The 27,380-nt window shown below is 46.3% G+C and overlaps 2 protein-coding genes and 1 long non-coding RNA gene across 3 annotated transcripts in view; 2 read left to right on the plus strand and 1 right to left on the minus strand.

Annotated features, from left to right (window-relative positions):
• On the plus strand, positions 1 to 26,631 carry LOC117675844 (uncharacterized). The gene is made up of 14 exons (XM_034434872.3): positions 1 to 1,149; positions 8,455 to 8,529; positions 9,836 to 9,885; positions 10,563 to 10,616; positions 13,075 to 13,225; positions 13,397 to 13,479; positions 14,227 to 14,361; positions 16,439 to 16,732; positions 17,969 to 18,111; positions 19,724 to 19,923; positions 21,984 to 22,051; positions 24,039 to 24,209; positions 25,219 to 25,290; positions 26,058 to 26,631. Exons 1-14 carry the CDS (start codon positions 963 to 965, stop codon positions 26,157 to 26,159), a joined length of 1,785 nt encoding a protein of 594 aa, XP_034290763.2. The 5' UTR covers positions 1 to 962; the 3' UTR covers positions 26,160 to 26,631.
• Positions 1 to 27,380, minus strand: part of MIB2 (MIB E3 ubiquitin protein ligase 2) — an 80,901-nt gene that overhangs the window by 36,063 nt on the left and 17,458 nt on the right. The gene's annotated exons all lie outside the window — the stretch shown is intronic.
• Positions 2,665 to 6,727, plus strand: LOC148111855 (uncharacterized). Its single transcript, XR_015730065.1, has 2 exons — positions 2,665 to 4,404; positions 4,913 to 6,727. It is a non-coding gene; the product is annotated as an uncharacterized LOC148111855 (long non-coding RNA).

Raw genomic sequence — 27,380 nt, forward strand, 5'->3', positions numbered from 1 at the left:
ATCCTTCATTCCCTTCTCCAAACTGCCAAACTGTTTTATTTTTTTTCCCCTTCTCCTTTGCTTGCTTTTCACGCTTCCCACCCCTCCCCATAAGTTGCCCTTGCTGGGAGGGGGTCTCCAGCAGCCTAAGGAAGGAAGGCAGCAGCCTGGGGAATAGATCTGGTGGGTTTCTTTAGTCCAGTTTCCTCTCTTCCCTTCCACCCTTTTCCTTTCCTCCTCCTGTTGCAAGCTGAAATGAAACTGGCTGAGGGGTTGTTGGGAGGACCGAACAGCTCAATCTCTTGATAAAGGGAATTTATTTTATTTTATTTTTCTTCCTGATTCTCCCACCGGAAAGGATTTGCTATGGGAGCGAGGGACCGGGATGCCAGGCAGTCAAGAAACTTTTACCCTCTCGATTTGCTAGCTTTGTTCGGACTTTGAAAAAAAAAAAATTCCTCTTCTACAGCCTCAAAAGTTTCCGGAGTTTTATTTGCACAACCTGGATCTGTGTGTCTGGGTGAGCAAGGGAAAAAAAAATAATAATACTCCAGACAAGAAGTCAATACTTTAGAAGAGAAAAAAATAAGAAGTTCCTTCCATTTTTTTTTTTTTAAAGATTGGCAAGAGACACTTTTTTTTTTTTTTTTTTTGATTGAAGCCTGCAAATGCCTTTTTTCCCCCCCATTTTCCTCCGGCCAGAGGGATAAGAATTGCCCGGCCTGCCAACCCAAGACGAAAGCTGCTGAACAGTTTGTTGTTGTTGTTGTTGTTTTGCAAAGCCCCGAAGCTTAAGGGGAAAAAGAACATTGTCTGATTTCAACCAGATGGCAGGCTGGTAAAAAAAGAAGAAAAAGAAGGAAAAAAAAAACCCGAGAAAGAAGAAAAGAAGGGGGAAAAGAAAGAAAGAAAGAAAGAAAGAAAGAAAGAAAGAAAGAAAGAAAGAAAGAAAGGGGGAGAAAAGCCCCTACCGAGTTTCCAAGATGGGCACTGCCATTTGTAGCAGAAGACAGAAAGGTTTTTTGCAAACGGGGTTTTGCTTCTTAGCGCTCGCCTGCCTGGGCTCTGGAGTTCTCCTCTACAACCATCTCCAGCGGAAGGTGAAGGCTGCCGAAGACTCAGCCTCCAAATTCAAACAGCAACAGGAAGCTCTTTCCGCCCAGCTGCAAGGTGAGAGGGGGGGGGAGAGAGAGAGAGATCGGGTTCAGGGTATGTGTTGGGGGTTGCTGTTGGGGTTTCCCACCCACCCCTAAGTATCCCATCTGCCGGGAAGTTCCGTCCCTCCCTGCGTTGGCTGCTTTCCCTTAGTTAGATCTCAACGGGTTCTCCTGCCAAAGTGGGATGAAGTCAGATCTCCAGCCCAGCCAGGGCTCCGTTTCTAAGGGAGGCAGTCCTGAGAGGCCTGGGGGTTACTGGGGAGGAGGAATTTCCCAGGCCACAAGGGTCAGCTTGACATCCTCTCTTCCGTTCCCCGCCTCCCCCCCACCCAGCATTTCCAGGTAGGATCAGGTGGGGAAGGTAACCTCGGACAAGAGACTCTCTCTTGGCTGCAAAGTTTGACCTGGGCTTGTTAGGAAGGAAGGAAGGAAAGGAAGGAAGGTGCATAGGTAAGAGGGAGGGAGGGAGGGACGGAGGGAAGGAAGGAAGGAAGGAAAGGAAGGAAGGTGCATAGGTAAGAGGGAGGGAGGGAGGGACGGAGGGAAGGAAGGAAGGAAGGAAGGTGCATAGGTAAGAGGGAGGGAGGGACGGAGGGAAGGAAGGAAGGAAGGAAGGCTGGTGCATAGGTAAGAGGGAGGGAGGGAGGGAGGGAAGGAAGGAAGGAAGGAAGGAAGGAAGGAAGGAAGGAAGGAAGGCAGGCAGGCTGGTGCATAGATAAGAGGGAGGGAGGGAAGGAAGGAAGGAAGGGAAGTGCATAGGTAAGAGGGAGGGAGGGAAGGAAGGAAGAAAGGAAGGAAGGAAGGAAGGAAGGAAAAATGCATAGAGAGAAGGAAGGGAGAGGAAGGAGGAAAGAGACGGAAGGAAAAATGCATAGATAAGAAGGAAGGAAGGAAGGAAGGAGGTGCATAGATAAGAGGGAAGGAAGGAAAAATGCATAGATAGAGAGAAGGAAGGAAGAGAGAGGGAAGGGGAAGAAGGAAGGAAGGAAGGAAGGAAAAATGCATAGATAGAAGAAAGAAAGGGAAGGGAAGGAAGGAAGGGAATGGAAGGAAAAATGCATAGATAAGAGGGAAGGAAGGAAAATGCATAGATAAGAGGGAAGGAAGGAAAAATGCATAGATAGAAGAAAGAAAGAGAGAGGGAGGGAGGGGGAGGAAGGAAGGAAACGGAAGGAAAAATGCATAGATAAGAGGGAAGGAAGGAAGGAAGGAAGGAGCCACTTTGGGGAATTGCCTCCCAGCCCTTCCTCCTTTCAGCTTTCAACGACTCGGAAAGAAAAGTGAAATCAGGGCTGGAGGAGAAAGGCGCTGTGAGAGGAAACTTTAGGGGAGGGGGTGCCCGTGGGCACCCTCTTGCCTATCCTGATATTAGAAAAATAAAAATCGGTCTAAAGGTTTATCTAGGTCAGCTTTTGTCCGCAATGAGAGCACTTGACTACGTCATTGAAGGAGACAAAATGAGGGTGATTGAGAAGATAAAAAGAATGGTGCTGGCCTGGGGAAGGCTTTCTAAGGCGGCATTTTGATCCCCGTCGGGACAATACTGATACAGGTAGTCCTCGGCTTGCGACCAAAATTGAGCCCCAAATTGCCATCGCTAAGAAAGACAGTCGATTGAGTTTCAGCCCCTTTTACGACCTTTCTTGCCCCCGTCGTTAAGTGAAGCACTGTAGCTGTTAAGTTAGTAACCCGGTTGTTAAAGAAATCTGGCTCCCCCCCACCCCTCACTTGACTTTGCTGGTCAGAAGGTCGCAAAAAGGGGATGGCGTGACCCCGGGACACTGCAACCGTCAGAAGTACATGCCAGTTGCCGAGCGTTTTGAATTTTGATCATGTGGGGGAATGCTGCAACGGTCGTTAAATGTGAAAAAGGGTCATAAGTCTTAAATTGAGGACGAGATGCAATAATCCACAAGGAAGGATGTCTTCCCACCTGGTATGGCTTAATTTAGGACATCAAAGTCCCATTTGGTTATTATTCTAAGCGCCTGGTGGTGCCCTTTTCAACATTTCAGGCTTCAAACTTATCTAGCGGAGCAATCACCTACTTGGCAGACCCTAAATCGGGGCTAATTACGATCACAACAGCTGGGTGTCAGGTTTCGAGGTCGTCTCAAATAAATTGCATTTCAAACAAAGTCTTTGAAGAAAAACTCCCATTTATTAAGCACGGCATTCTGACTCCGACTCCATCGCAGCCAACACTGACTTCCAGACCCAAAACCCTCCCTTTCCCGTTCCCCACTCCCCTGCACTCATTGGCCATCTTCCAAGTCACTCTACCCCTAATCTACTGCTCCAGCTCAAAGGAATTTCCCCCCTCCCATCCCATCTCCTAGGGGATATTATCTCCAGGGAAAATAAGTAGGTGAAAAGTCAAACGTCCCTTTCCAGACGCCTCCGCTTCTCCTTCTTATGTCAGCACTAGAGTAAATGTGGTGTGAAGTGCTGACACTGGGCTTATGTCATGTGCAGCTCAAGGAAGGAAGAGGTACTGTGTGGGCCTGGTCCACGCAACAACGTGGAAAGGCAAAATAATGGATTGTGTTTACATTTTTGCAACATCCGGGGGTGTGTCGTACAGCAGGGTTATGCAAACACAGCCTCTCCGGGAGCAAATTCCACGGTTTTATCTGTTGGCTGATTGAAAAAAGATTTCCTTCCGTCTCTGAATCCTGTAAAACTCACTTCCCTGTCTGTGATTTTAAGCTATCTTCACTTGTGGTTCTGGATCTTGTACAATGTACATCATTGTATGGGAAGGCTTGTTGCTACCCGTCAGCCAAATTCTAATATTATGGGGTTGGGGGGAGAAACAGAATTTCTGCCATCTTCTCTCGCCTTCAAAAGATGCCTGCAAGATGGTTGGCCCGCCTTTTATTCGACGCCATGAGAACTAGAAACATAATCTGGATTTTTTTTGAAATGTCAACACTCTCCGGCTGGGAATACTGTACTTTTCCCCGGTCATAAGGAATTCGAGAACAGCAGGAAGACAGGCACCAAACAGATAGGAAGAAGAGATGCCGTAGACATCAAAAAACGTGGAGGGATTATCGAGTCACTTTTTCGATCGTTCCAAGAAAGAGGACTAGAAACTTGGTGCCGGAGAGTAAGCCCTGGAGACATTCTGACATGCAGTTTGAGAGGGGTGGTTGTGGTTAAGGCAACCCTGATTTCTAATCCTGCCTTAGCCATGAAAGCCAGCTGGGTGACCGTGGGCCAGTCCCTCTCTCTCAGCCCAACCCGCCTCACAGGGACGTTGTTGGTTTTTTTGAAGAAAAGAGGAGGAAAAAGGAGTAGTTAGATATGTCCACTGCCTCGAGTTGTTCATTTAAAAATAAATAAATAAAGATTTATTTATTTATTTATTTTACTTATACTTATACGCCACCCTTCTCCCAAAGGACTCGGGGAGGCTCACAGAAATTAAAACGATGAAAACAATAAAAATAACTGCTAAAAACAATCAATTAAAATCTCCCGATTAAAAATCACCCATCAGATCAGAAAATTTGTTGGAAAAGCCATGTCTTCAGGTCACAGCGGAAAGACCGGAGGTTGGGGGCCGTCCGGAGCCCCGTGGGTAACCCATTCCAGAGGGTCGGTGCGCCCACAGAGAACGCCTTCATCCTGGGCGCCCCCAGCCGACATTGTCTGGCCGATGGCACCCGGAAGAGGGCAGTCCTATGTGAGCGCACAGGGCGGTGGGAGGCAGGCAGAAGGTGGTCCTGCAGGTACCCCGGGCCCATGCCATGAAGGGCTTTATAGGTAAGCACCAGCACCTTGAAGCGGATCCGAAGGACCACCGGTAACCAGTGCAGCTCGCGCAGGAGAGGTGTAACACGGGAGTAACGGGAAGCTCCTGTAACAATCCACGCGCCCGCAGCTGGAACCTCTGGGTACACCCCAAGGGCAGCCCCATGTAAAGATGGGGTATAAATACACATAAATGAAAATAAATACAGATCGCAAGGCCACTCCAACATAACTCCTCCAACATGCCAAAACTTTAAAAAAGAAATCTCCAAACTCTGCTTTGCGCGCGGCTCACAATACTTTCTTTGCTCGCACGGAGAAAAGACGCCTTTTCTGAAAATCACAGCCTTCTCTAGATGCAAAACGCACACGTGTCCCAGCTCTGAAAATCCTTGTGACCCGTTGCTTACATACAGTATGTGTGTGTGTGTGTGTGTTTATTTCAGCCTGCTGGCGTGTGCGGTATTTTTTTTTTTTATATGTTTGCTTGCTTGGCATAGGACTTGGCTCTCAGCTCAGAAATCCTGGCCTCGTGCCCGCTTCAGTAATTCTGGTCGGACAGCCTGGCCTGCTTTTTTCCAGCCAGTCGTTGTTTCCTAGAATAGATTTGCAAAGAAGCAGAGACCCTCGAAAAGCTTTTTACAGATCCAGTTGGGCTTGAGTGGAAAAGTAAGTAAATATAAGTATCATTTTATTTCTATACCGCCCTTCTCCCCGAAGGACTCACACAGTGTACAGCCTATTTAAAAACACAAGACAAACATCAATTAAAAATTTCCATGCTAATCCCTCGCAGCAAAACCAGCCACCGGTTAATAGTTTTGCCTATAAACTGGATTTTTCCCAACGCTAGAATGCCTTTTTTGTGGTGTGTGTCATGCAAGGCAGAAAACCTGAGTTAACAGAACAGTTGCGTCCACGTCAATGGTTGGGGCCGAAAGAAAGCAATCACATTAGAGCTTCAAAGGACGGCCTCGTTCATCCATAATGTTTTTTACAAGGCTGGGCTCATATCGGGATGAAATGTTCCCAGCTCAGCTGGGATCATCAGAGGCTTTTAAAAAGCATTTTCTAAAAAGCATTTTTTTAAAAGCATTTTTTATAGAAAAAAATGTTTTTAAAAGGAAAAAAAAGCCTCTGCCGATCAGGCAAGTCAGCTGGGATCGTCAGAGGCTTTAAAAGCATTTTTTCTACAACCTCTTTGGCCGAAAAAATGCTTTTAAAAGTAAAAAAAAAAAAAAAGCCTCTGATGATCGCGCGGCTCAGCTGGGATCATCAGAGGCTTTTAAAAAGCATTTTTTCTACAACCTCTTCGACTGAAGAGGTTATAGAAAAAATGTTTTTAAAAGGAAAAAAAAGCCTCTGCCGATCAGGCAAGTCAGCTGGGATCGTCAGAGGTTTTAAAAGCATTTTTTTTACAACCTCTTCAGCCGAAGAGGTTGTAGAAAAAATGGTTTTTTAAAAAAAAGTTGGCCACGCCCACTCAGTCATATTACCCCTTCCACCAAGCCACGCCCACAGATCCGGTAGTAACAAATTTTACATTTCACCACTGGCTTATACAACACAACAGCAACAGCCTAACTCCCCTCTTTTAAATTTTTTAAATTTTTTAATTCGTGACTTTATAAATTGGGTGTTTTAATCTGTGTTTAATATTTAATAATTTTAATAATTTTAAGGGATTTTTAATATTTGTATTATCTGTATTTTATCTTGGCTGTTCACCGCCCTGAGTCCTTCGGGAGTAGGGCGGTATAGAAATTTGATTAAATAAATAAATAAATAAATAAATAAATAAATAAATAAATAAACAAACAAACAAACAAACAGCACATAGACTTGTATACTGCTTCACAGTGCTATACATGCCCTCTCCAAGCGGGGTACAGAGTTAACATCTGGGTTCCAACAATCAGGGTTCAAAAAGATATAAGACAGGGTCTTATTTTTGGGGAAACACGGCAATCCGCAGAGGGTTTCGCCACTGGATGGAAGGCCGAGTCAACCTTGATCTGGTCAGGATCGAACTCCTGGCAGTGGGCAGAGTCAGCCTGCAATGCTGCATTCTAATCACTGCGCCACCACGGCTCACAAATTCAGGTCACAAATGAAGCGACCCCCTTTTTTTAACCTAATCTAGCCCTTTGCGATAACCTCATCTCGATGTAGTGCTGAAGTTGGGGGAACGTGGAGATGAAAACACAATTCTAGCAAAAAAGCAAAAAGTGTGTGTGGGGGGCGGGTGGATTATCTCAAAGTCACACACACACACACCCCATCCACAGAGAGAGACTGTTTGGTCTAGTGATTAAGGCACCAGGCTAAAAAAGAGGGAGACGGTGAGTTCGAGTCCTGTTTTAGCCTTAGCTGGGTGACTTTGGGCCAATGATCAGGTATGTAGTTCAAAAGAGAGAACCATGCAATTCAGGTTGGATGGAGGCTGTAGAAATGGGAATACTTTTGAGCATTTTTCAATGTTCCAAAAAAAAAAAAGAGATGCATTTTGGCTTCTGCGTGTTTCTAGTCCTTAGTGTGCAGCCGCCAAATGTTCTCTAAAACGTCAGATCTGATCCAACCATTTAGTTTCCCTGCCAGACTATCAAAATTCGATCAGTTTAAAAACAAAAAAACCTTTGTAGAACTCCCTTTTCAAGCTTACAAAACACCATTGTTAAAGATCCAGGATTTGGAAAAGAGAGCTTGGTCTTGTTTGACTTAGCGGATGGAAAAAGAATAACAACAAGAAGGAAGCGGTCTCCGTTTTTTTAAAACTCAAAAGGTAAAAACAACAATGTTGTTCACGTTTTCATCCCGTTCACGTTTTCAGCTGGCTGGACAGGGGCTTTTGTGTTAAGTCACCGTCTAATTTCAGGCTGAATTGGGCAGTGCTTGCCAAAGTCAACTTCCCGTTTCATTTTATGTGCCGTTGAATCATTGTCCACTCTTAGCAAATACGTTGATAAGATCTGTTCGTAATCTGGTCTTCGGAAGGTGACCTATCAACATTGTAAGTCAACATCTCTTTTTAAAAAATCCCCAAAGTTTTGGCTGCAATTTGATGGCAAAGATTCAGATTGAAATCTAAAGGCTAAAAAGTTTACATTCTAAGACACTAAATTAAAAATACGGTTCAGGTTTGATCAACTATTAGAGCAATTCTGAACACGGTTTCTTAACCCAGCAGGTCAAATTTTATATTCTTTCACAATTCCTTTTGCTTTGTATGAGCCGAATATTGGAGCAGTTCTGTTGCAGTTATTCTTTTTTTTTTCATCATCCTTATCGCTGTTCACATTTTAAAATTTGGATCCTTAATTGCTGTGTGGCAGGCAGGAATAATCATTCTTCATTATTCATTTGGCGACTCCGTTTACTGAATTGGATGGATGGAAATTTCCTGCAATCCACTTTCTGGGGCGAACGGAACCCAATGCAAATGGATTCGTGTTTGTTTGGTTTTTTTAAAGAACTCTTAACTGTGTGAATGTGCAGGTCGTATTTTTTGCTTGCTATTGTACGTACTTCCTTTTTTTTTTTTTTCCCAACTTGGTTGCAGTCGTTTACGAACACCGATCCCGCCTTGAACGTTCCCTGCAGAAAGAACGCAGCGAGCACAAGAAAACAAAAGAAGGTGGGTTTTCCAATCTCGGATCGCGATCGGTTCTTTTGAAAAGATCGTTCCAGTGTGAGTTTAATCCTTGACACTTAAAAATCAGACAGAGGGCAGGTTCCATGGGCCACGAGGCAGAAATGAGCAGTGAAATCGCGCAGGACCAGAATTGGGGATGGGGCTGCTGGGGGTTGGCAGGGGTTCGGGAGAACCTCTAGTTAAGATTCTGTGCAGTTCGGAGAACCCCCAAATCCCACTCCTGGCTGGCCCCGCCCACCCTGCCCCACCCATCCCAGGAGTCCCCACGCAGCCCGTAAGTGCAGGGCGCGCGCGGAGGCTCGGAGAGGGCAAAAAACGGGCCTACTGGAAGTTCTGGAAGGCCTCCGGAGCCTGGGAAGGCCGTTTTCGCCCGCCCGGAGGCTCGAGAAAAACCTCTGGAGCCTGGGGAGGACAAAAATGCCCTCCCCCACCGTGGTACAGGAGGCCGACTAGGCCACACCCACCCAGCAACTGGGCAGAGAAACCCTTGCTAAAATTTTTGAAGCCCACCCCTGACCAGAATGTCCAAAATACCTTCTGTGTGTCAGCGTCTCAGAACTGACATAGAAAAGGGAGGACAAGCCTGAACTTTTGCCTGCTAAATCCCTTTGAAGATTCAGTCTCCTTGGAGATGGGGAGGGGGGAGACATTCCTGTGACCTGACGAAGAAAGGAATCAGGAGAGTGACTTGGAAGATAGCCAATGAGAAGCAGAGAATTGGGGATCGGAAAGGGAGGGATGGGGGGGCAAAGGTCAGTACCGACCGGGAAGAGTCAGGATCAGGTTGCAGATTTCCTTAAAGATCGGCAGTTTGGAAGTTCATTTATTTTGAGATAGCATCGAAACCTGACACTGTATCTCTTTAGCACCATGATGGCTAAATTTGTCTGGCACTGAAGAATTCATAAAGAGAATCTAAGGCTTAGCGTCCAACCTTGGCCACTTTGAGACTTGTGGACTTCCACTCCCAGAATTCCCCAGCCAGTTGAAGTCCAGAAGTTGACAAAGTCGAGACCCCAAAGAGCTGACCTCCGTTTCCTTACTTGATGCTCCCAAGAAAGCAGTGTATTCCAGCAACCGCTCATAAGTAGATATTATTAACCTAGACTAAAATTGTACTTGCTTGCCCAGGAATTATTATTTTTTTTTAAATAGTGGGGGCATTCCATCCTATTAACTTCATAAACCTCGCTGCAAGGTAAACCAGGTTTCAGTAAACCTGCATCTCGCCGTTTTCCCCGTTCCTTCCTTCCTTTTAATTTCCTTTTTGTTCTGCTTTGCCTTGTAGATTTTTTAGTATACAAACTGGAGGCGCAGGAAGCACTCAATAAAGAAAAGGTGAGTAAAATTGGATCCCTTTGGAAGGCATACGTGTGTTTTTTAAAAAAAAAAAGGGGAGGGAGAAGAGTTTTAGAGGCTCAGTCTAGATCCAAGGTGTGCTGGATTTCAGTGAAAATGTTCTCTTCCTTTGCTAACCCATCCTTACTTGCGTTCTCGAGAAATTCAGGGCACAAAACAAAGTTATCCAGCAGCCACTGTGATCTTTTCACCTTTGTGGCAGGATTTAGAAGTTGCCCTTAATAAAGAGAGAGCGTTCACACAGCACATAAAAACCGAATAGTTGCAGTTTTACTACATGCTAAGTTTGGTTTTTCTGAATCTGCAAGTATGTGATAGGATTCTAAGTCTATTTGCTCAGAGGGTGATTTGATGCATTGTGTGAGCCTGGGAGGGGTTAATTCAAGAAAACAATCAAAATCCAACAGAATAACAGAGTTGGAAGGGACCTTGGAGGTCTTCTAGTCCAACCCCCTGCTTAGGCAGGAAACCCTACACCACTTCAAACAAATGGTTACCCAACATCTTCTTAAAAACTTCCAGTAGGCCATTATGTAGGTTATTAAAGTGATGGAGAGTTGAGGACGGTGTTTATGTAGGTTTAAGAGAAAGGGACAATTGTGAATTATTTGCGCAGTTAGTCGCAATCATGATTATTGTGATTTTTCTCACCGCAGCAAGATTCTATGAACAGATACGGCTCCTTAAGTTCACAACACAAGATACTGAAGGTAAGGAGACCCCTCTTCGCCTTGTATTTATAAGTTTGGTTAGTTTGGGGGGTAGCCTGTGGCTCTCGAGACATGCTCTGGAGAGCACTTGTCACTGTTCTGACCCAGCTCACCAAACACAACAAACCCTTTGTATTTAAATCAATGATTCCTTTGTTAGGAGTGCCGGCAGCTCCGGCAAAAAAGTTTCTCTCTCAACACAGGCTAACAAGTCTGTCCCGCAGGGAGATGAATAGTTGTCTGTCACATCTATTCATCTCCGCCCCCTGCCTTTTATCCCCAGAGCTAGGGTGGGGGCTTCTCTAGCAGCAATGGCTCTTCCATCCCAAGGACCAGCCCATAGATTTCCACTGCTCTCCTCTCCTCTGCCTTCTGCGCATCAGGCACTGGACCCAGCTGTTCCTCCTCTTCCTCATCAGCTACCTCTAGACCTGGGGGCTGTTGATTCTACATCTGAGGGCTGACGGACGGCCCAGGCTGTGCCTCTCTCTCTCTCTCTCTCTCGGACAACTCCATTCCCTCTTCCCCCTCGGAGCTCTCGGGTTGCCTTGAGGCTGATCCTGACTCCCACGCCTCCTCCTACTCTGAGTCGGCTGCTGGAGGGGCCAAGAGACCACAACAGTCACTAATCAGGGCAATGTAATCCAGGGTCTTGTTTTTCAACAGCTCCCGGCATTCAAGTTACCCACAATTCAAACCTGCGATAAGCCAGGTTTCTTCAAACTCTGCATGAATCAGAGGTTTGCTGCCCTGTCTTGAATAAGAACGGGACACTGTTTCCAACACTGGACAGCTCAACCACTTTGGGAACAAGGGAGTTTTAAAACCACCGGGTCTGGCTAATGTTGGCAACCGTAATTATCCCTTGCTAATTGCCGCATATCACCGGGGGGGGGGTTTGCGGAAACAATGAGGAACGCTGGAGGCAGGGAAAGCTAGAATAGCAAATATTCCTACCTCATTCAATTTAGCACACACAAACCCTGCACACCAACACACTGAAAGGATCCATGAATGGAAACAAGCCAGGCCGGTAAGACCCCCCCCATAAATCTCTCCCTCCTGCTGCTCAAGTAAAAGCAGCAATTATTTGGCTTGTAAACTTGGCCATGTTAAGTAGCACTGCGCCATTGCGTCATGCCATGGTGGGGGGGGGAGAGTGTTATCGATTATGTGTCAGCCTGGCTTGATGGAAGAGTGGCTGCAGCTCTGCGTGCATTTTCCCCGAGACTCACTCAGGGAAGAGAGACTTCAACGTTCCTGGATCAGCTTGTTCGGCTTAAATTAGAAACCAGCCCGTCAGCCAGATGCAAAACGGGGCTCGAGACAAGACGTATTCGGTTCCGTGATAATCCAAACTCACCAAGTCTGTTGCAGGGAGAACTTCAATCCTGGTTTCCCCCCCCCCACCCCCCAAAAAACTGGATTTTATTCCTTCCACGTACCAAATTTAGGGAGGAAATCCTCTCTGGTTGCTTAAAATACAGATCCTCCTCCGCTTGCGACCACAATTGAGCCCAACACTTCTGTGGCCAAGCGAGACATTTGTTAAGTGGGTTTTGCCCCGTTTTACGGCTTTTCTTGGCCACCGTTGTTAAGTTAGTCACACACACACACAGTTGCTAAGTGAATCTGGCTTTGCTGGTCGCAAAAGGGGAATCCCATGAACTTGGGACAGTGTAACCGTCGTAAGTATGAGTCAGTTGCCAAGCGTCTGAATTGTGATCACGTTGACCATGGGTTGGGGATTTGACCTGGAGCTTGGACTCTGCCTTCCATCTAAACCTAAGAGCCTTGGTAGTACAGTGGTCTAAGGCACCCTGTTATTAAGCTGGTTATTAAGACCAGATGCCTGCAATTACTGCAGGTTCGAATCTCACCAGGCTCAAGGTTGACTCAGCCTTCCATCCTTTCTAAGGGAGGTAAATTGAGGACCCAGTTGTGGGGGCAATAAGCTGACTTTGTATAAATATACAAAAGGATGAAGGCTATTGCTTAACGCATTGTAAGCCGCCCTGAGTCTCCGGAGAAGGGCGGCATATAAATCAAATTTTAAAAAAAACAAAAACAAAAACCTGCCCAGCTGGGTTTAGGGATCAACAGATAAAAATACACACCATAAATTGTGAAATTTGGGAAGGCAGAAATGAGACGCGTTCGCTCCATTGTTAGGGTTTGCTCCAGTGGCGGGTTTCAAATTTTTTTACTACCGGTTCTGTGGGTGTGGTTTGGTGGGCGTGGCAGGGGAAGGATACTGCAAAATCCCCATTTCCTCCTGATCAGCTGGGACTCGGGAGGCAGAGAATGGATGGGGGCGGGGCCAGTCAGAATTTTTACCACCGGTTCTCCGAACGACTCAAAATTTCTGCTACCGGTTCTCCAGAACTGGTCAGAACCTGCTGAAACCCACCTCTGTTTTGCTCCCATGTTTTCGGTTTGGATTTGACTCTTTCCCCAGAACCAGCACGAAGAAGTCAAGAAGCAGTTCCTGGACCTGCAACTGCAACACAACGGGCTGAAACTGGAGCATCGCAAGGCGGTGGAGACCCACATCCAGAGATACTCCCAGCTGCAACGGGAGAAGGACAACGAGGTGGTGGGATTACAAGGTGGGGAGGACACAGAGGGGGCGCACCCTGGGCTCTAAACTGAGCCCAGGGTTGCGAGGGAGGGGAACGCCTCTCTTAAAGACGGCATCCGAACCCCTCTAGGAGGAAGAGGGGGGGGGGTAAAAGAAGGGGGAGAATGCACCCTCTAACCGAACTGAATTGAATTTCCAGATACTGTTTTTAAACTAAGGGAGGAGAGCAAGCTACTTCGGAAAGCCCACCAGGACGTTCACTCGCAGCTCCTCAACGCTCAGGTAACTCAGTGCTCGGTTCTCCGTGAAAGCCCTTGGCCCTGCCTGGAGGGGCCGAACCTCAGCTCTCATGGTTCACAGCCAGCATAGCCAAAAGCTAGTAAAATGGGTTTCCCTCGGTGGTGGGATTTCAACTGGTGTTAAAAACCGGTTCGCTGAGTTCGCTTCGCTCGTCGAACGCGCTCCGTGCACGCAGTAGGTTTGAAAAAAAGCTCTAAAACTTACCTTCTACTGCAACCCCAGTGAGGCGCGGCAATCTGCTCTGCCGCGCCAGTCAGCTGGGCTTCAAACAAAGGAAATATAGGTCGGTATAGTGCAGGGGCGGGCGGATGGGCCCAGCTGATCGCTCTCAGCTGATCGTCGGAGCTAACGATTCGCCCGAACCGGTCCAAACCGACAGAATCTCACCCCTTAACACAATAACTCCCCCCCTCCCCAAAGTGGCAGATGGACTAACGTGGGACACTTCAAAGGAAAGGCCGCTTTAAGGGGGTTTAACCTGGGGAACTCACTGCCACTGGATACGGAGAGCGTTTCGGTAGATGGCTTCTGAAAGCGATTTAGAGAAATTTGGGGAGGAAAGACAGATCAAGAACAACTCGGGGGACCCTGGATAACAGCTGTGGGGGAACAGTAAGAAGAAAAACTGATTGGTCTCAGTATATTTACTTCCTGATCTGATCTATTAGGTCTCTTCTTATTGAAGATCTAAAGCTTTGGGGATTTTGTGGGTCTTTGCTCTCCCTCCAGGTTCAGATGGAAGAGTTCCGGAAACTCAAGGAAACCCTTCAGAAGATGCCGAGTTTTAAGGATGGAGGGACAGCCAAAGAGCAGCATTACGGTCACTCACTGGGGTCGAGCGTGTTGCAGCTTGCTAGACCAAAGGTACAATATTTCCAGTTCTTAGTTCCCCTTCCAAAGGTTCGGCCTCTTGCTTTGAAATGCCAGGGAAAATGCCAGGCTGGTCCCAGGTTCTTTCTTGTAAAACCACCCTGGACGTATTTTCTAAGCCTGTTTTTTTTTTTTTTAAAAAAAGCAAAGAATTAGGCTAAAACAGCACACACTTCTGTTTCTCCACTGGCCCACCCACCAAATTGCTTAGGAGGCAGTGTGTAGAAAATTGCAGCTGACCTGGTGATCAAGCCCTTTGGAATGAGCTGCCCCCAGAAATTCATAAAATCTCTGATCTCCGTGTATTTCGCTGTGCCCTCAAAACCTTGTTGTTCCGCCAGGCTGGGCTATCAAGGTAAAGATTTTAATTGGGTTTTTAAAAATGGGATTTTAAATTTGGGGTTTTAAATTGAGCCTATCATTTAATAATTTTAATTATTTTTAAATTTTGTCTGTCTTTGTGCTTTTAATTAGGCTGTACACCGCCCTCAGTCCTTCGGGGGAAGGGCGGTATAGAAATAAAACTAATAAATAAATAAATAAATAATAATAAGCCAGCTTGGAGAACAAATCCATGTTGTAAGAAAACAGTTCAGACTCAAAGAGGTTAAAATCCCATGCTGGCCGCTAGCTAATTCTGGGAACAGCAGTCCCAATCAATCTGGGGGCCAGTATCCTCCAGATGTTTGCCAGAGTTGAAATCAGCTGGGAAACCAACTAAGGCTGGGAGGGGGCCCAGAAATGCCTTATCTCCAGTTTTTGCCTGCTTCATTTCAGGAGGTGAAGGTTCAAGGCTGGCCTTAGAGAAACGAGGGACTAGTCCATGTCTTCCAGATGTATTTTCTCTCCCCTAATAGCATCTCCTTTCCTGGAACTCTGTAGGATACATCCTGGTGGCCTGAAATCTTCTCGTTTCATTGCAATTTTTTTCCCCCACTATGTATATTTGGGGGAGAACTTGTAAGTTGCGTTGGAAGGGCAGGAAACATGTCACTGTAATAAAACAAACGGGAGATGATGGGGAGGTTATTTAGCAAACCTGAGCTCATCGTGAATTTGGGAGAGGCGTCGAGGTGAGTTATGAGGCTCAGAGTTGTGCTAGAAAAGGGTCCAGAAACCAGAGCAATTCCTTATAAAAGGCCTAATATAGTGTGGTTCCAATGTCTCTGTTATGGGCCGCCAGCGGCCAGCAAAGTTGGCAACAGAGTCGGACAGTGAGGAGATTGGGGAGGAACATGGGCCAGTCCTGGGGGCTGAGGAAAGCTCGGACAAGGGCTCTGCGTCAGAGGCAGAGAGGGAGATAGACAGCAGTGAGGCAGAGGAATAGCTGGAGCCTGTTCCCAGTGTGCGCATGCACAGAGCTGCCAGAAGACAACTAAGAAAGCAGGGTCAACTTGGGAGTAAAGCCACACCTTGGAGGTGATTGGCCCCTCCCATAGGAAACAAAAGAGGAGCAAACGGGGAGGGGGCTTTTGCAGGAAACAATTCGTTCGTTCCATGACTCTGAGAGACTCTGTGCCAAGTTTGGCCTTGTACTGCGCTTGGAAACAAGTTACGTGGCAGCTTGCCAAGCGAGATAAGGTCTGTGTTGGGAAATATTCCTTTGAAAAACTGTTTGGACAGGCCTTGCTGACTGTGAATGAAAGGGATTCACAGTCGTGTAAATAAAAGAGGTTTTGCCGGGACCAAGACTCTGCTTCCTGCTTTTTAAGGGAGCCTAGATCAGAACAGTATCATCCCGGTTAGTAGCCCAGTCCGTCAATGTCATTCCATATTTTAGAAGACATCTTTCTCCAAATCTGAATTCTTTACGATCAGCGGGGCTAGGGAAACCCAAAAGTTTAGAACAGTAGCAACAATGAAAAGAGGACACCAAAAATCAGTAGAAGAGCTCAAAAAGAATTGGATTTTGATTCACTGGCACCGAGAAAGGAGAATGGAACGGCGTTTTATGGAGAAGGAGTTTGCTGGAGCCTTCAGCAGGGACACTCTATCGTGTCAACACTTGGTTGTTGTTGTTTTTAGTTTCTGGACAGTCTTTCTCAAATCTACTTTATGCTCCTCTTTCTAGGCTTCCAAGGACGATGGCATTAAAGCACCTCCGAGACCCCAGGACCAAGCTGTTGTTCCGCCTGGGAACTCTTTCGCCATTCCACCCCCTGGGATCAAACGTCAAGGAGAAGAGAACGTGATGCATGAAAACCGTATTTCACACGACAACAACAGAGCCCAGGGGGACAGGCCATTTGGTCAACTGGTCCCACCAAAGGAGGTTAATTTGGCTTTTGCGGCTCAGCCGCCAGCTCGGCACAAAGATGCACCCATGATTCGTTACACCCGGATGATGAATAGCGTGCAGAACCAGGTGAGAATATTCATATACTTTTTTGGTCCAAGCATAAATGGATCGAATGAGTTTGGATAGATAAAAGTTGCAGAAGTCTAGTTGAGTGGACTACAACAGTCAAGTAAGACGTCATCAGTACCATGGACAGCTTCTGGTAGGCGCTGCTAAGATAGCACACCCTTCCACACCATGCTTCCCTAGAAGACAAGTGGAGACTTGAGAAATTGAGGACACGTTGGGTTATTGGCCCCCTTGCTACCATTCCAAGGTGTAAAGGTCAAACCTCCTTTGGGTTGCGCTCTCAATGGGTTGGGTCTTTGGGGCCACCGTATAGAAGTGTTGTGACCCAGGCCCAAGTAGGTATTATCAGACGCAATCAGTTCGAAACAAACAGACTTTATTAGAACAGCTGAGAATTAACTCATTCTCAGCGTAGTCCAAACTAATTCAAAACAAATTCTTCATAACACAAATTCTTCAGCCTTATCACCAACCTTGGTCTAATTAGGCAATCTACCAAAGGCTTTTCTTGGCAAAAGTTCAAGAGCAGAAGACACCGACAGGAACTAAATGCAGCAAGGCAAGAAATAAATCTTATCAACGTTGTTTGCCGACAAAGAGCCCAAGAGACGTTGCTAGTCTTTTAAGCCTTATGGGAGGGGCCAATCATCTCTTGGCCTTACTCCTGAGTTGTCCTTTTTGCTTCAGCTGCTCTTGCCTTCTGGCAACTCTTCTCATGCATGCAGTAAAAACAGACTCCTCCTGTTCCTCTGCCTCTCTGCTGTCTGCCTCTGGAGGCTTCGGAGTCTGCACATCACTCCCCGATGGCCTTGGCCTCATCTCTGCCTCCGACGCAGAGCCCTCATCCGGGCCTTCCCCAGCCTCCAGGTCCATGTTCTTCCTCAGCCTCCTCACAGCGATTCCGCTGCCAGCTCTGCAGGCTGCTGGCGGACCACAACAAGAAGTGATTAGGTCATGGATCCTTCAACTCTAGAGTTTTGCTCAAGGTCTCCTATCCAGATGTGGCTCTCTGTAGCTTTGAAATTAATTTAAATGATTAAATCAAAGTAATATCAGTAGACTCCATACAAATAATGGAGAAAAATCTTTGATCCCTGCTGAGTTCAATTTTACTTCCTACCTTCAAGGGAGGCTGGGAGGTAATCATTGATCTAGAATCTTTCCGATGAGTAAGAATTAGGTCTAAAGACCACACAGCCATGGTTTCTTCTTCTACTCTCTTTTTCACTGCAGGATCCAGAAGCAGGACAGAACATGCAAGGGCAACAGGGCCATCCCGAAGCATTTGAACCCAGGCTCAAGCTCCCAGCTGCTTCGGAAGAAGGACGGGTTTTGGAAAAAAAGCTCTCCAACAAGCAGGGCCAACCAGTGCAGAGGTATTTTGCGCTTTCTGAATTGAAGGGTCCAGCCTGGCTATGAAACGGCATGTCCCAACCAGCAGCTTACTCTAGCCTTTGATTTGCAAACCACTACCAACTTGTGCAAAAGAGTGTTGCACGCTGAAGATCCATTGTGAGTCCTTGGATTTTTCCTGGCATACCCTGCCCGGTCATGCTAAGCATTGTTTCGTGAACAAACCACGATCAGGTAGACTTTGGGAAATTGACAGCCGCAGCTTACATACCACGACATGTGGGTTCACGCAATACAGGTAGTCCTTGTCTTACAATAGTTCATTTAATGACCATTCCAAGTTACGACGACGCTGAAAAAATAGCGACTTATAACCATTTTTCGCACAACCGTTGCACCATCCCTATAGTTGCGGGATCAAAATTCAGGCGTTTGACACCTGACTCATATTTATGACGGTTGCAGTGTCCCGGGGATGTGTGTGTGTGTCATGTGATCCCCTTTTGCGACCTTCTGACAAGCAAAGTCGAAGGGGAAGTCACTTAACAACCATGTTAACTAACTTAACAATGGCAGGGGTTCACTTAACAACTGTGGCAAGGAAGGTTGTAAAATGGGGCAAAACCCGTTGAACAAATGTCTTGCTTAGCAACAGAAATTTTGGACTCAATTGTGGTCATAAACAGAGGACCACTTGTACACTAAGTTACAAACAAGCAATCCGCATTAGGGGCTTAGTATGCTATGCGACCTCAATGTTAACTCTGGGCAAGGGACATCAAATGTAAAAACTATGGGAATAATTATTTTCCCAAATTATTCTCCTTCTTCAGAATCAGCTACGAGCTGGTATCTCTGCCGCTCTGCCTTCTTTTCATTTAAAAGAGTTCTCCCCTCGAGCCGCTGCCAAGATGCAATGCAACATTCGTGAACACTTGAACTATACATAATATTAAAAATAGACCAGCTTAAAAGACAAGAGGAGCCAAGAGTGAGCTGAGTGTTTGGTTGTTGTTGTGTGGGTTTTTTTTTTTTTTTTACAAAGATTAAATTGACATCTGCATTCTGACCCGGGATTTGGGTTCGTTGAGGGATTGGACCCATCTTCTTTTAACAAAATTTGTTTCCTCCTTTCCCAACAAATCTGGCTGAATACCACTTCCGAAGAGAGTGCTGAGGGACCGATTTTGATATAAGATAAAGGTTCCCCTCGCACATATGTGCTAGTCGTTCCCGACTCTAGGAGGCGGTGCTCATCTCTGTTTCAAAGCCGAAGAGCCAGCACTGTCTGACGACGTCTCCGTGGTCATGTGGCTGGCATGACTCAACGCTAAAGGCGCACAGAACGCTGTTCCCTTCCCATCAAAAGTGGTCTCTATTTTTCTACGTGCATTTTTTTAAACATGCTTTTGAACTGCTAGGTTGGCAGAAGCTGGGACAAGTCACGGGAGCTCACCCCGTTACGCGGCACTAGGGATTCAAACCGCTGAACTGCCGACCTTTCAATCGACAAGTTCAGCGTCTTAGCCACTGAGCCATCGCGTCCCTTCTAATTTGGATATAATGCCATGGAATTATGGAATTATATGAAACGAATGGGAAAACAGCGCTTGTAATAGCCCCTTTCCTTCGCAGCTGGCAAGAGATGGTCAACAAAGGCAGCTCGCAGATGAACGATGGGAGGGCTCTTCCTTACCTGCAAAGGTATCACCTGGATACCGTATCTGAGCCAGGCAGGACAGATGGCAGTCGAGCACAGACGGAAACAGGGCGGCCACGACACACCCTCTGGGGAGCTGAAAACGGAGGAACAGATGAGAGAGACCTGCACGCAGGTAAGGCTGAAGAGGAGGGATTGAACAACGTGGTGAGGTTGGTCCCATCGTCTGAGACAGAACAGGGGGCAATTGTGTAGAGTGTCTTCAGGACGGAAGAGGGTCTGAGTTTTGTGGATAAGGTTGGGGTCCTGTTTTATATTGCCTTGGGTGGACAGATAGTGAGTGTAGATCTTCTCCACCTTCACAAGGGACTTTATCCACCTACTCAAGGTGAGCCAAGATGGAACCTTATCAAGTTTCCAGAGATACCGGAAGTTGAGCTGATTTTAATGCTTCGTTATTTTCATATGTTATTTTTCCTCAGAGTGGGTACCTGCCCCTGTCTTCAGCTGGGTCTTCACTTTATGGTGAGGGACAACCTGCAGGGACCAGGATGTGAGGACTTGAACCTTACTTGCATCTCCTCACTCTTATTCCAACAGTCTCTAGCTAGACATCCCCAACCTTGAGGATCTCCAGAAGCAATGGTCTTCTTCAACTCTCAGAATTCTCAGCCCATGGCCATGTTGGTTGGAGAATTCTGGGAGCGGAAGTCCTGGCAACTTCTCAGCTTGGGGAAAAACTGCTGCGAGGACGTTGCACGCTGTCTTTTCGAATACACTCTCCACATTACAATCTAAAAACAATTTGGGGGTTTCAAGTTGTTGTCTTTCCCTGGTCCTAAACCAAGTCTTTTAGCTGCCGCTCTGTTCTTCTGTGTGGTAGCCATAGCAGCCTTCAAGGCGGGGGCATAGGGGGCAGATGCACTGGTGGGCCAGAAGAGGGAAAAGAGCCAACAGAGAGTTATAAAAGCAGCTCAACACCTATAGTAGAACAACTGACCTGGCAGAAAATGGAACAGTGAGAAAGCAAATCTCCTCAGGAATGTGACCGGCACCAGGCAGGTAGTCCTAGTTTTCGCAATGTAAGCTGTCCCACATTCCACAACTGCCCTTGGAGAACAGGGGTTAATTGCTTCACATCAAAGCCGAAACCCTTCGGGAACAGGGTCACAGGGGGAGCCTGTGGGAAATCTGAATGTTGGGTTTCAACTTGGACTCCATGCTGGAAGAGAGGGGATGTTTTTAATGAAAGGATCAGATTGGAAACTTATTGGGGCGAAGGAGAATGCAAATTATGATTGATCTGGAGGAAGAAAAATGATGATCGACCCGGATGCTGAGTTGGGGGTTAGCAAAAAAGAACTGATGGAGAGAGGAAGGGAGGTAGTTATATAGCCTTCCAACCTTTCAAGGTCGGTAAAATGAGGACCCAGATTGTTGGGGGGGAGGTGGTGATAGGCTGACATTTGGAAACCGCTTAGAGAGGGCTATAAAGTATTAGGAAGCAGTACAGGCACCCCTCGACTTACAACAGTTCATTTAGTGACTGTCCGAGGTCACTAAAGAGCCAACCACACCTAAGTGTCTGCAGAATATCAACATACACACACACTGTTAAGGAATTCGCAGAGCAACCCTAGAGTAGCAAGGGTGTGCACATGAAAGCGACTGAGAGCAGTTGCGAATAATCATAGCCAACACACAGATACACTGAGTTGTGTTTACTTTTAGGAAATAGTAATAAGGCACAGACCAATAAACAGTCCAGGTCATACACAAATAAGGCAGTAGATAGTAAAACAATAGTCCAGGGATAATCCAATAACAAAGTCTTCTTACCAGTCGTCGTAGTCATACACAATAAACAGTTGCAAACAGTAGCAAACACAGCAAAGAGCAGTAAAGAGCAGTAACGATCAGCACAGAGCAATAATGATCAGCAAAGAGAAACAAACCAAGTTTCAAGCTCCCTCTTAAGGACATTGGCTACAGAGTTAACCAATCAGGACACAGTATGTTACAATCCAGCAATACAGGCTTAAAGCTATAATGCTGGTTTATATATTGCCAACCCAACAAGTTAGGTAATTATCATTTCCTATCACACACACACACACAGAGATACATTAATTGGAGGCCAGGAAATTTGGAAGTAGGCAAAGTCTTACGAAGTTTTTTTTTCAATGTTTTTTTTTTTTTTTACCCCCCAATGCTTCTTGACTTTGCTTTGTTCAGATGGTGGCATGACGAAGGAAGAAAACCACACATACCTACAGAAGGAAGCAATTATCCAGAAACAGATGGTAAGCAATGCAAAGAAGTAACTTTAAAGCAAAGTCAGAAAGGTTATTTTTCTGAAGCGCTCAAGAGTTGTTTAAATGGGAGCAAGCCCAGGCTTCAAATGAAGAAGAACTGCCAAGTCCAGCTGGCAGTTGCATTGGGCTACAGTTGAGTGGGGGGGGGGGGAGAGAAACCCCAGGATTTAAGGCCCTCTGGAACAGCTAATAGCCTTCTCCCTCAATTGCTTTAGCCTCTTTTCAAAATCATCAGTAACAAGCATCACATTTTCCAGCAAGGAGTTCCAAAATTGTAATTAGATGGAAGAGGATTTGGTGTTTGCCCAATTCAGTTTGCTAAAGGAAGCACCGTGTCCCGAACATTATGCAAACCCCGTTGCGTTTTCCTAAGAAGGCTGGGTGGGGGGTGGGGGGGTTAAGGTGTTGTGGGAACCAATCGTGGTTTGACTGGTAAGAGGGTAGCAAGAGTCGCTTTTAATTCCGATTTGTTTTCTTTTGAGTAAATATGGTAGATACAGCTGGAGCAACAGAGGAGAAAGGTGGTGTGGAAATAGAGAATGTGGGATCATTTGAGATGGTTTAGGACAGGGGTCGGCAACCTGTGGCTCTGGAGCCGCATGTGGCTCTTTCACCCCTCTGCTGCGGCTCCCTGTCACTCAAAATATGCATCACAACTGCCAATGTGCGATACCTGCCGGCACGTGATTTATTGAGCTTTTCAATCCCCGGTAGGCCAACCATGGATAAATCCAAGAAAAGTTTCAGAAGAAAACAGAACATTTAATTCAACTACATATGCTGGTTTTGTGGCCGCTCAAGAAATGGGAAGGGGTTTTGTGGCTCCCGGTGTTTTCTTTTCTGTGGGAAACGGGTCCAAATGGCTCTTTGAGTGTTTAAGAACTCCTGGTTTAGGACGAGAATAGAATAGAATTCTGTATTGGCCAAGTGTGATTGGACACAAAAGGAATTTGTCTTTGGTGCATACGCTCTCAGTGGAGATAAAAGAAAAAAGAAAATATATCCATCAAGAATCATAAGTTACAACACTTAGTGATAGTCATAGGATACTAATCAGCGATGAAATTATACTAAGAAACAATAAAAACAATATAAATTGTAAAGATACAAGCAACATGGATTTAGCCATAAGTGGGAAGAGATAGGTACTAGGAAGGATGAGAAGAATAATAGTGATACAGTCTTAGTGGTTAATTTGACCGTGTTGTGGGAATTAGTTGTTAAGCAGAGTGATGGCATTCGGGGAAAAACTGTCCTTGTGTCTAGTTGTTCTGGTGTGCAGTGGCCTATAGTGTCATTTTGAGGGTAGAAGTTGAAACAATTTATGTCCAGGATGTGAGAGGTCTGTAGATATTTTCCCAGCCCTTTTTTTGACTCGTGCAGTTATACAGGTTCTCAGTGGAAGGCAGGTTGGTAGCCGTGTTTTTTTCTGCAGTTCTAATGATCCTCTGAAGTCTCTGTCTGTCTTGTTGGGTTGCAGAGCCAAACCAGACAGTTATAGAGGTGCAGATGACAGACTCAATCGTTCCTCCGTAGAACTGAATCAGCAGCTCTTTTGGCAGTTTGAGCTTCCTGAGTTGGCGCAGAAAGAACATTCTTTGTTGTGGGTTTTTTGATGATGTTTTTGATGTTAGGTGTCCATTTTAAGAAGATGGCTTGGCCGACATTTGGCATCACGTGTGAAGCCTATAAAGACATGCAGAGATAACTTTGAGAACGATATTCAGGTGCTGCTGAGAAAAGGAAATGACACCTCAGTCCTTGAATAGGAAAGGTGTGACAAGGACACCCAAAATAACTCCACTTTGGTTTTATTTAGTATAAGAGGAGGCAAAACCTCCGGCAGGCTTTCGAGATTCGGATATAATTTCGACGATAAAGTGGCGTTTCTGGAATCGTGGCGAAGGTCCCTTTCCTGAGCTGGTTTACCGCGAAGGGCTGAGCCCAGGTCTAAGTGATCCTTCTCTCCTCTCAGGGACCTAAAGATGTTGCTGACCCAGCTCAGGATCCCAACAATCAAGGGGAAGATGAGTTTGAGGAGGCAGAACTGGAACGACCCAGCTTTGAAGAAAAAATAGATCCATCCAAACAACCCCACCAGACAAATCGGCCGGCAATTGCCGTGAGCAAGGAAAAAATACCGAAGGTTCGTTTTTATCTCTGTTTAGAAGTTGGGCGGAGGGACGCAGAAACCAACGTCGTTCGAAGGGAAGGTGTTTGTAGTGAAACTGACAGTGGAATTCCGCACAGGATGGGCACTAGGATCTAGAACGGGGGTGTCAAACTCAATTTCATTGAGGGCCGCATCAGGGCTGTGGTTGACCTTGGGGAGCCAGGTGGGCGTGGCCAACTGGGTGGGTGTGGCCAACTGGGTGGTCGTGGCCAGCTTGACGCCACTCCCCAAACTGCTGGCATGTTTCCTCTTCGCACCAGGGGTAAAATGCACTGACCTTCGCTACTAGATCGGAAATGTGAGCACATATACGGGCAAAAACGAGACATGATGACGTCCGAGTGGGTGGGCAGAGCCTCCTGCCACCGGCCCTACCGGATCGTGCAAGCCGGATAGATTCAGTTGGATTTCACCGCTGCTTCACATTGGGTAGACCGGGCCGAAGCCATGTTGGCCCGATGTTTCCTCTTTGCGCTGGGTAGACCGGGCCAAAGCTGCATTGGGTAGAATGGGCTGAAGCAATGTGGACTGGCCCGTTACATTTTCCAGGATGGCCCCGGGGCCCGGATCTGACATTGCGGCCTGGATATGGCCCTTGAGTTTGACACCCCTGATCTAGAGGATCCTGGGGAATCTCTCCTGAATTAAGTGCCCCAAACTGATTTGGGGGGTTGGAGTTTGCCTCTGAAAGGGGCTTCGAGCATTTTCTGATTTAAAACAGATTTGTTACAGTTGGAAAGCAGCCTGCTTGGGTTCCTTCAGTTAAATAGTTGGATAGAGATTTGTTGGTCCGTTAGAGGTTTTTTCTCTCTCCCCAAAAAATGTTTGGCCCAGCTATGTTGAATTTTCAGGCGCTCTATAGCATAGGGTGCTCCTGAGGCTGTTTGCCTTTGGCCATCGCAATCCCGCCATTTTAAAGATCTCTTTATTTCTTAGCTTTTCACTTGGCAAATTATTCTTTGGTATGTGCTTTCTTCCCCAGGGAGCCGATCAGTCAAATAAAGTTGCTGACAATTTAATGGACGATTATCAGGAGGACCAAGAACAGGATCCTGTATGAAGCTTGGTGTTTTTTTCTGCTTTTTTTTCTCATAGGCCATCTTTCTGTGAGCATGCTGGTTTATGGGTAGAGGTTTCCTAAGCGCTGATCTGCCTTCAAGCGAGGCTGGATGCTTAGGGCGAGTGAGGTCCCCTTCTAGGTGACCACGCTTGCAAATCTGGAATAGAACGTGGTTCTTTCCTTCCCTTGCTCGGCGCAGATCTCTCGCCGACAATATACCCTTTAGGCAGCTGAATATTACAAATCTTCTCAACCATCATCACAAAAATATGAGGGTCAGGCAACAGTCCAGTTCCCATCTCTTCTCAACTCATCATGGTTCAGACCGTCCTTTCTTCTTGTGCTGGCTGGGTTGTGGGAATCATCGTTCCCAAAGCCTCTGGAAAGCATCGAGCAAGGAAAGGGTAGGAAAGCTGTTGGATATTTATCCTACGGTTGGGTAGGTAATATATAGAAAAACTATGTTTGTGACTTTAAATGCTCCTGCTATTTGATGGTTGATCTCCTGAAGAGGGACTGTGTGTGACTGAAGAGTGTGGCCACTCAAGAAATAGTCAGGTACGGGAAGGGTTTTGTGGCTCCCGGTGTTTTCTTTTCTGTGGGAAACGAGTCCAAATGGCTCTTTGAGTGTTTAAGGTTGCAGACCCCTGAACTAGACATACCCAATCCCAGAAGCTGTTCTTTGTGTGTTTAGCCTCCAGTCCCCTGATCGTCTTTGTTGCTCTTCTCTGTCCTCTTTCTACTTCCTGTTTCCTTTGCAGGAGGACCACGGAGGCGAGGTGGGTGACCCTGAAGATTTGGAACCGTTCCACCAAGCCAAAGGCCACGTTGGAGATGCTGACAGGAAAGAGGACTACTTTTGACGATGGGCTGGGAGGCTGATCCAAACCAAAGATTGCTGCAAATAAACTTGGCGACTTTAGTTGAACGCTGCCAAGAGAGGCGGAGAAGTTAGCTCCATCCAGTCTTCAGAGAGTCATGGGCTGCCTTGACCAACAGAGATACTCCATTTCCCCACTTCCTGTGAGCGAGGGCAAGGATTGACACGCAGTGCCCAACTTGTCAGAATGCTACCGTGAATACAAACATCAGAATGTCTCTTTGTGGGGGTAAGGAGCTCAAAATATAAAAAAAAAAAAAAATCAAAGGTTTTTTTCCCCCCTTTGGAAGACTCCTACCCTCTTACTCTCATTTGGACCAAGCCTGATGTAACACAGAAATACTGTTCGTTCGGGTTACTTGAGTTTCCTTTGGCCCCCTTTCAGATTTACCTGACTGCCGTCGTCACCTTTATATGTATGTACATATATAAAAAGAGAATCCATTTGGTAACAAGTCGTCCATTATTTATCCCGGGTTTTGTTAAGGATAAGTAGCGAGCAAGGAGTGCCGGGGAATTGTCATTGTTGCGATAATGGGAAGAGAAAGAGAGCGCAACTGGAGGCCGCTGCTGATTGACAAATGCTTAACGTACAAAGGCAGGCATGTTTATTCAAAAGGGATCCGTCCTTCTGCAGCTGACAGTGTGGGAACTTGTGCCAGAAAGCCATTTCAGATTCCCCCCCCCCTCTCTCTCTTTTTAAAGGGTTGAAAAATATTTGCATTGCTTTAAAAAAAAAATCACATTGGGAAAACATTTGCATCTCTTAGCACCTTTGCGGGACAGTAGTTTTCAAAGGCCGAAGTTTGTATCGTTATTAGGTTGGGCGGCTGGCTGGGCGTGAGCTGTTCAGAAAGGTAGCTCCCACGAAGTAGCAAAATTAGAGAAGGTTGACCAGCTTATCAAAGAAGGGGGAGCAGGGGAATAAAGAATAAATGCCTTTTCTTTCATTTCCCACCTTCAATCAGAGGGGAGGGGGAAAACTGGTTAAAGTATTGGTACCATTAAATGTTGTAAACACTGCTGGGATGGAACCTGGAAAAATAGGACTCTCTTGAACTCTATGGCAATTCCCTGTGCTGGGGGATTCTGGGAGTTGAAGTCCACGTATTTCATACTTGCCAAGGCTGAGAAGCTTTGCTCTATGGGTTGGGGAGTACATTGTGCTCTGCTGAAGGATCCAAACAGTGCAGAGCGAAAAAAA

The sequence above is a fragment of the Pantherophis guttatus genome, chromosome 15, assembly GCF_059756535.1.
Source record: "Pantherophis guttatus breed Tessera chromosome 15, ASM5975653v1, whole genome shotgun sequence".
NCBI lineage: Eukaryota > Metazoa > Chordata > Lepidosauria > Squamata > Colubridae > Pantherophis > Pantherophis guttatus.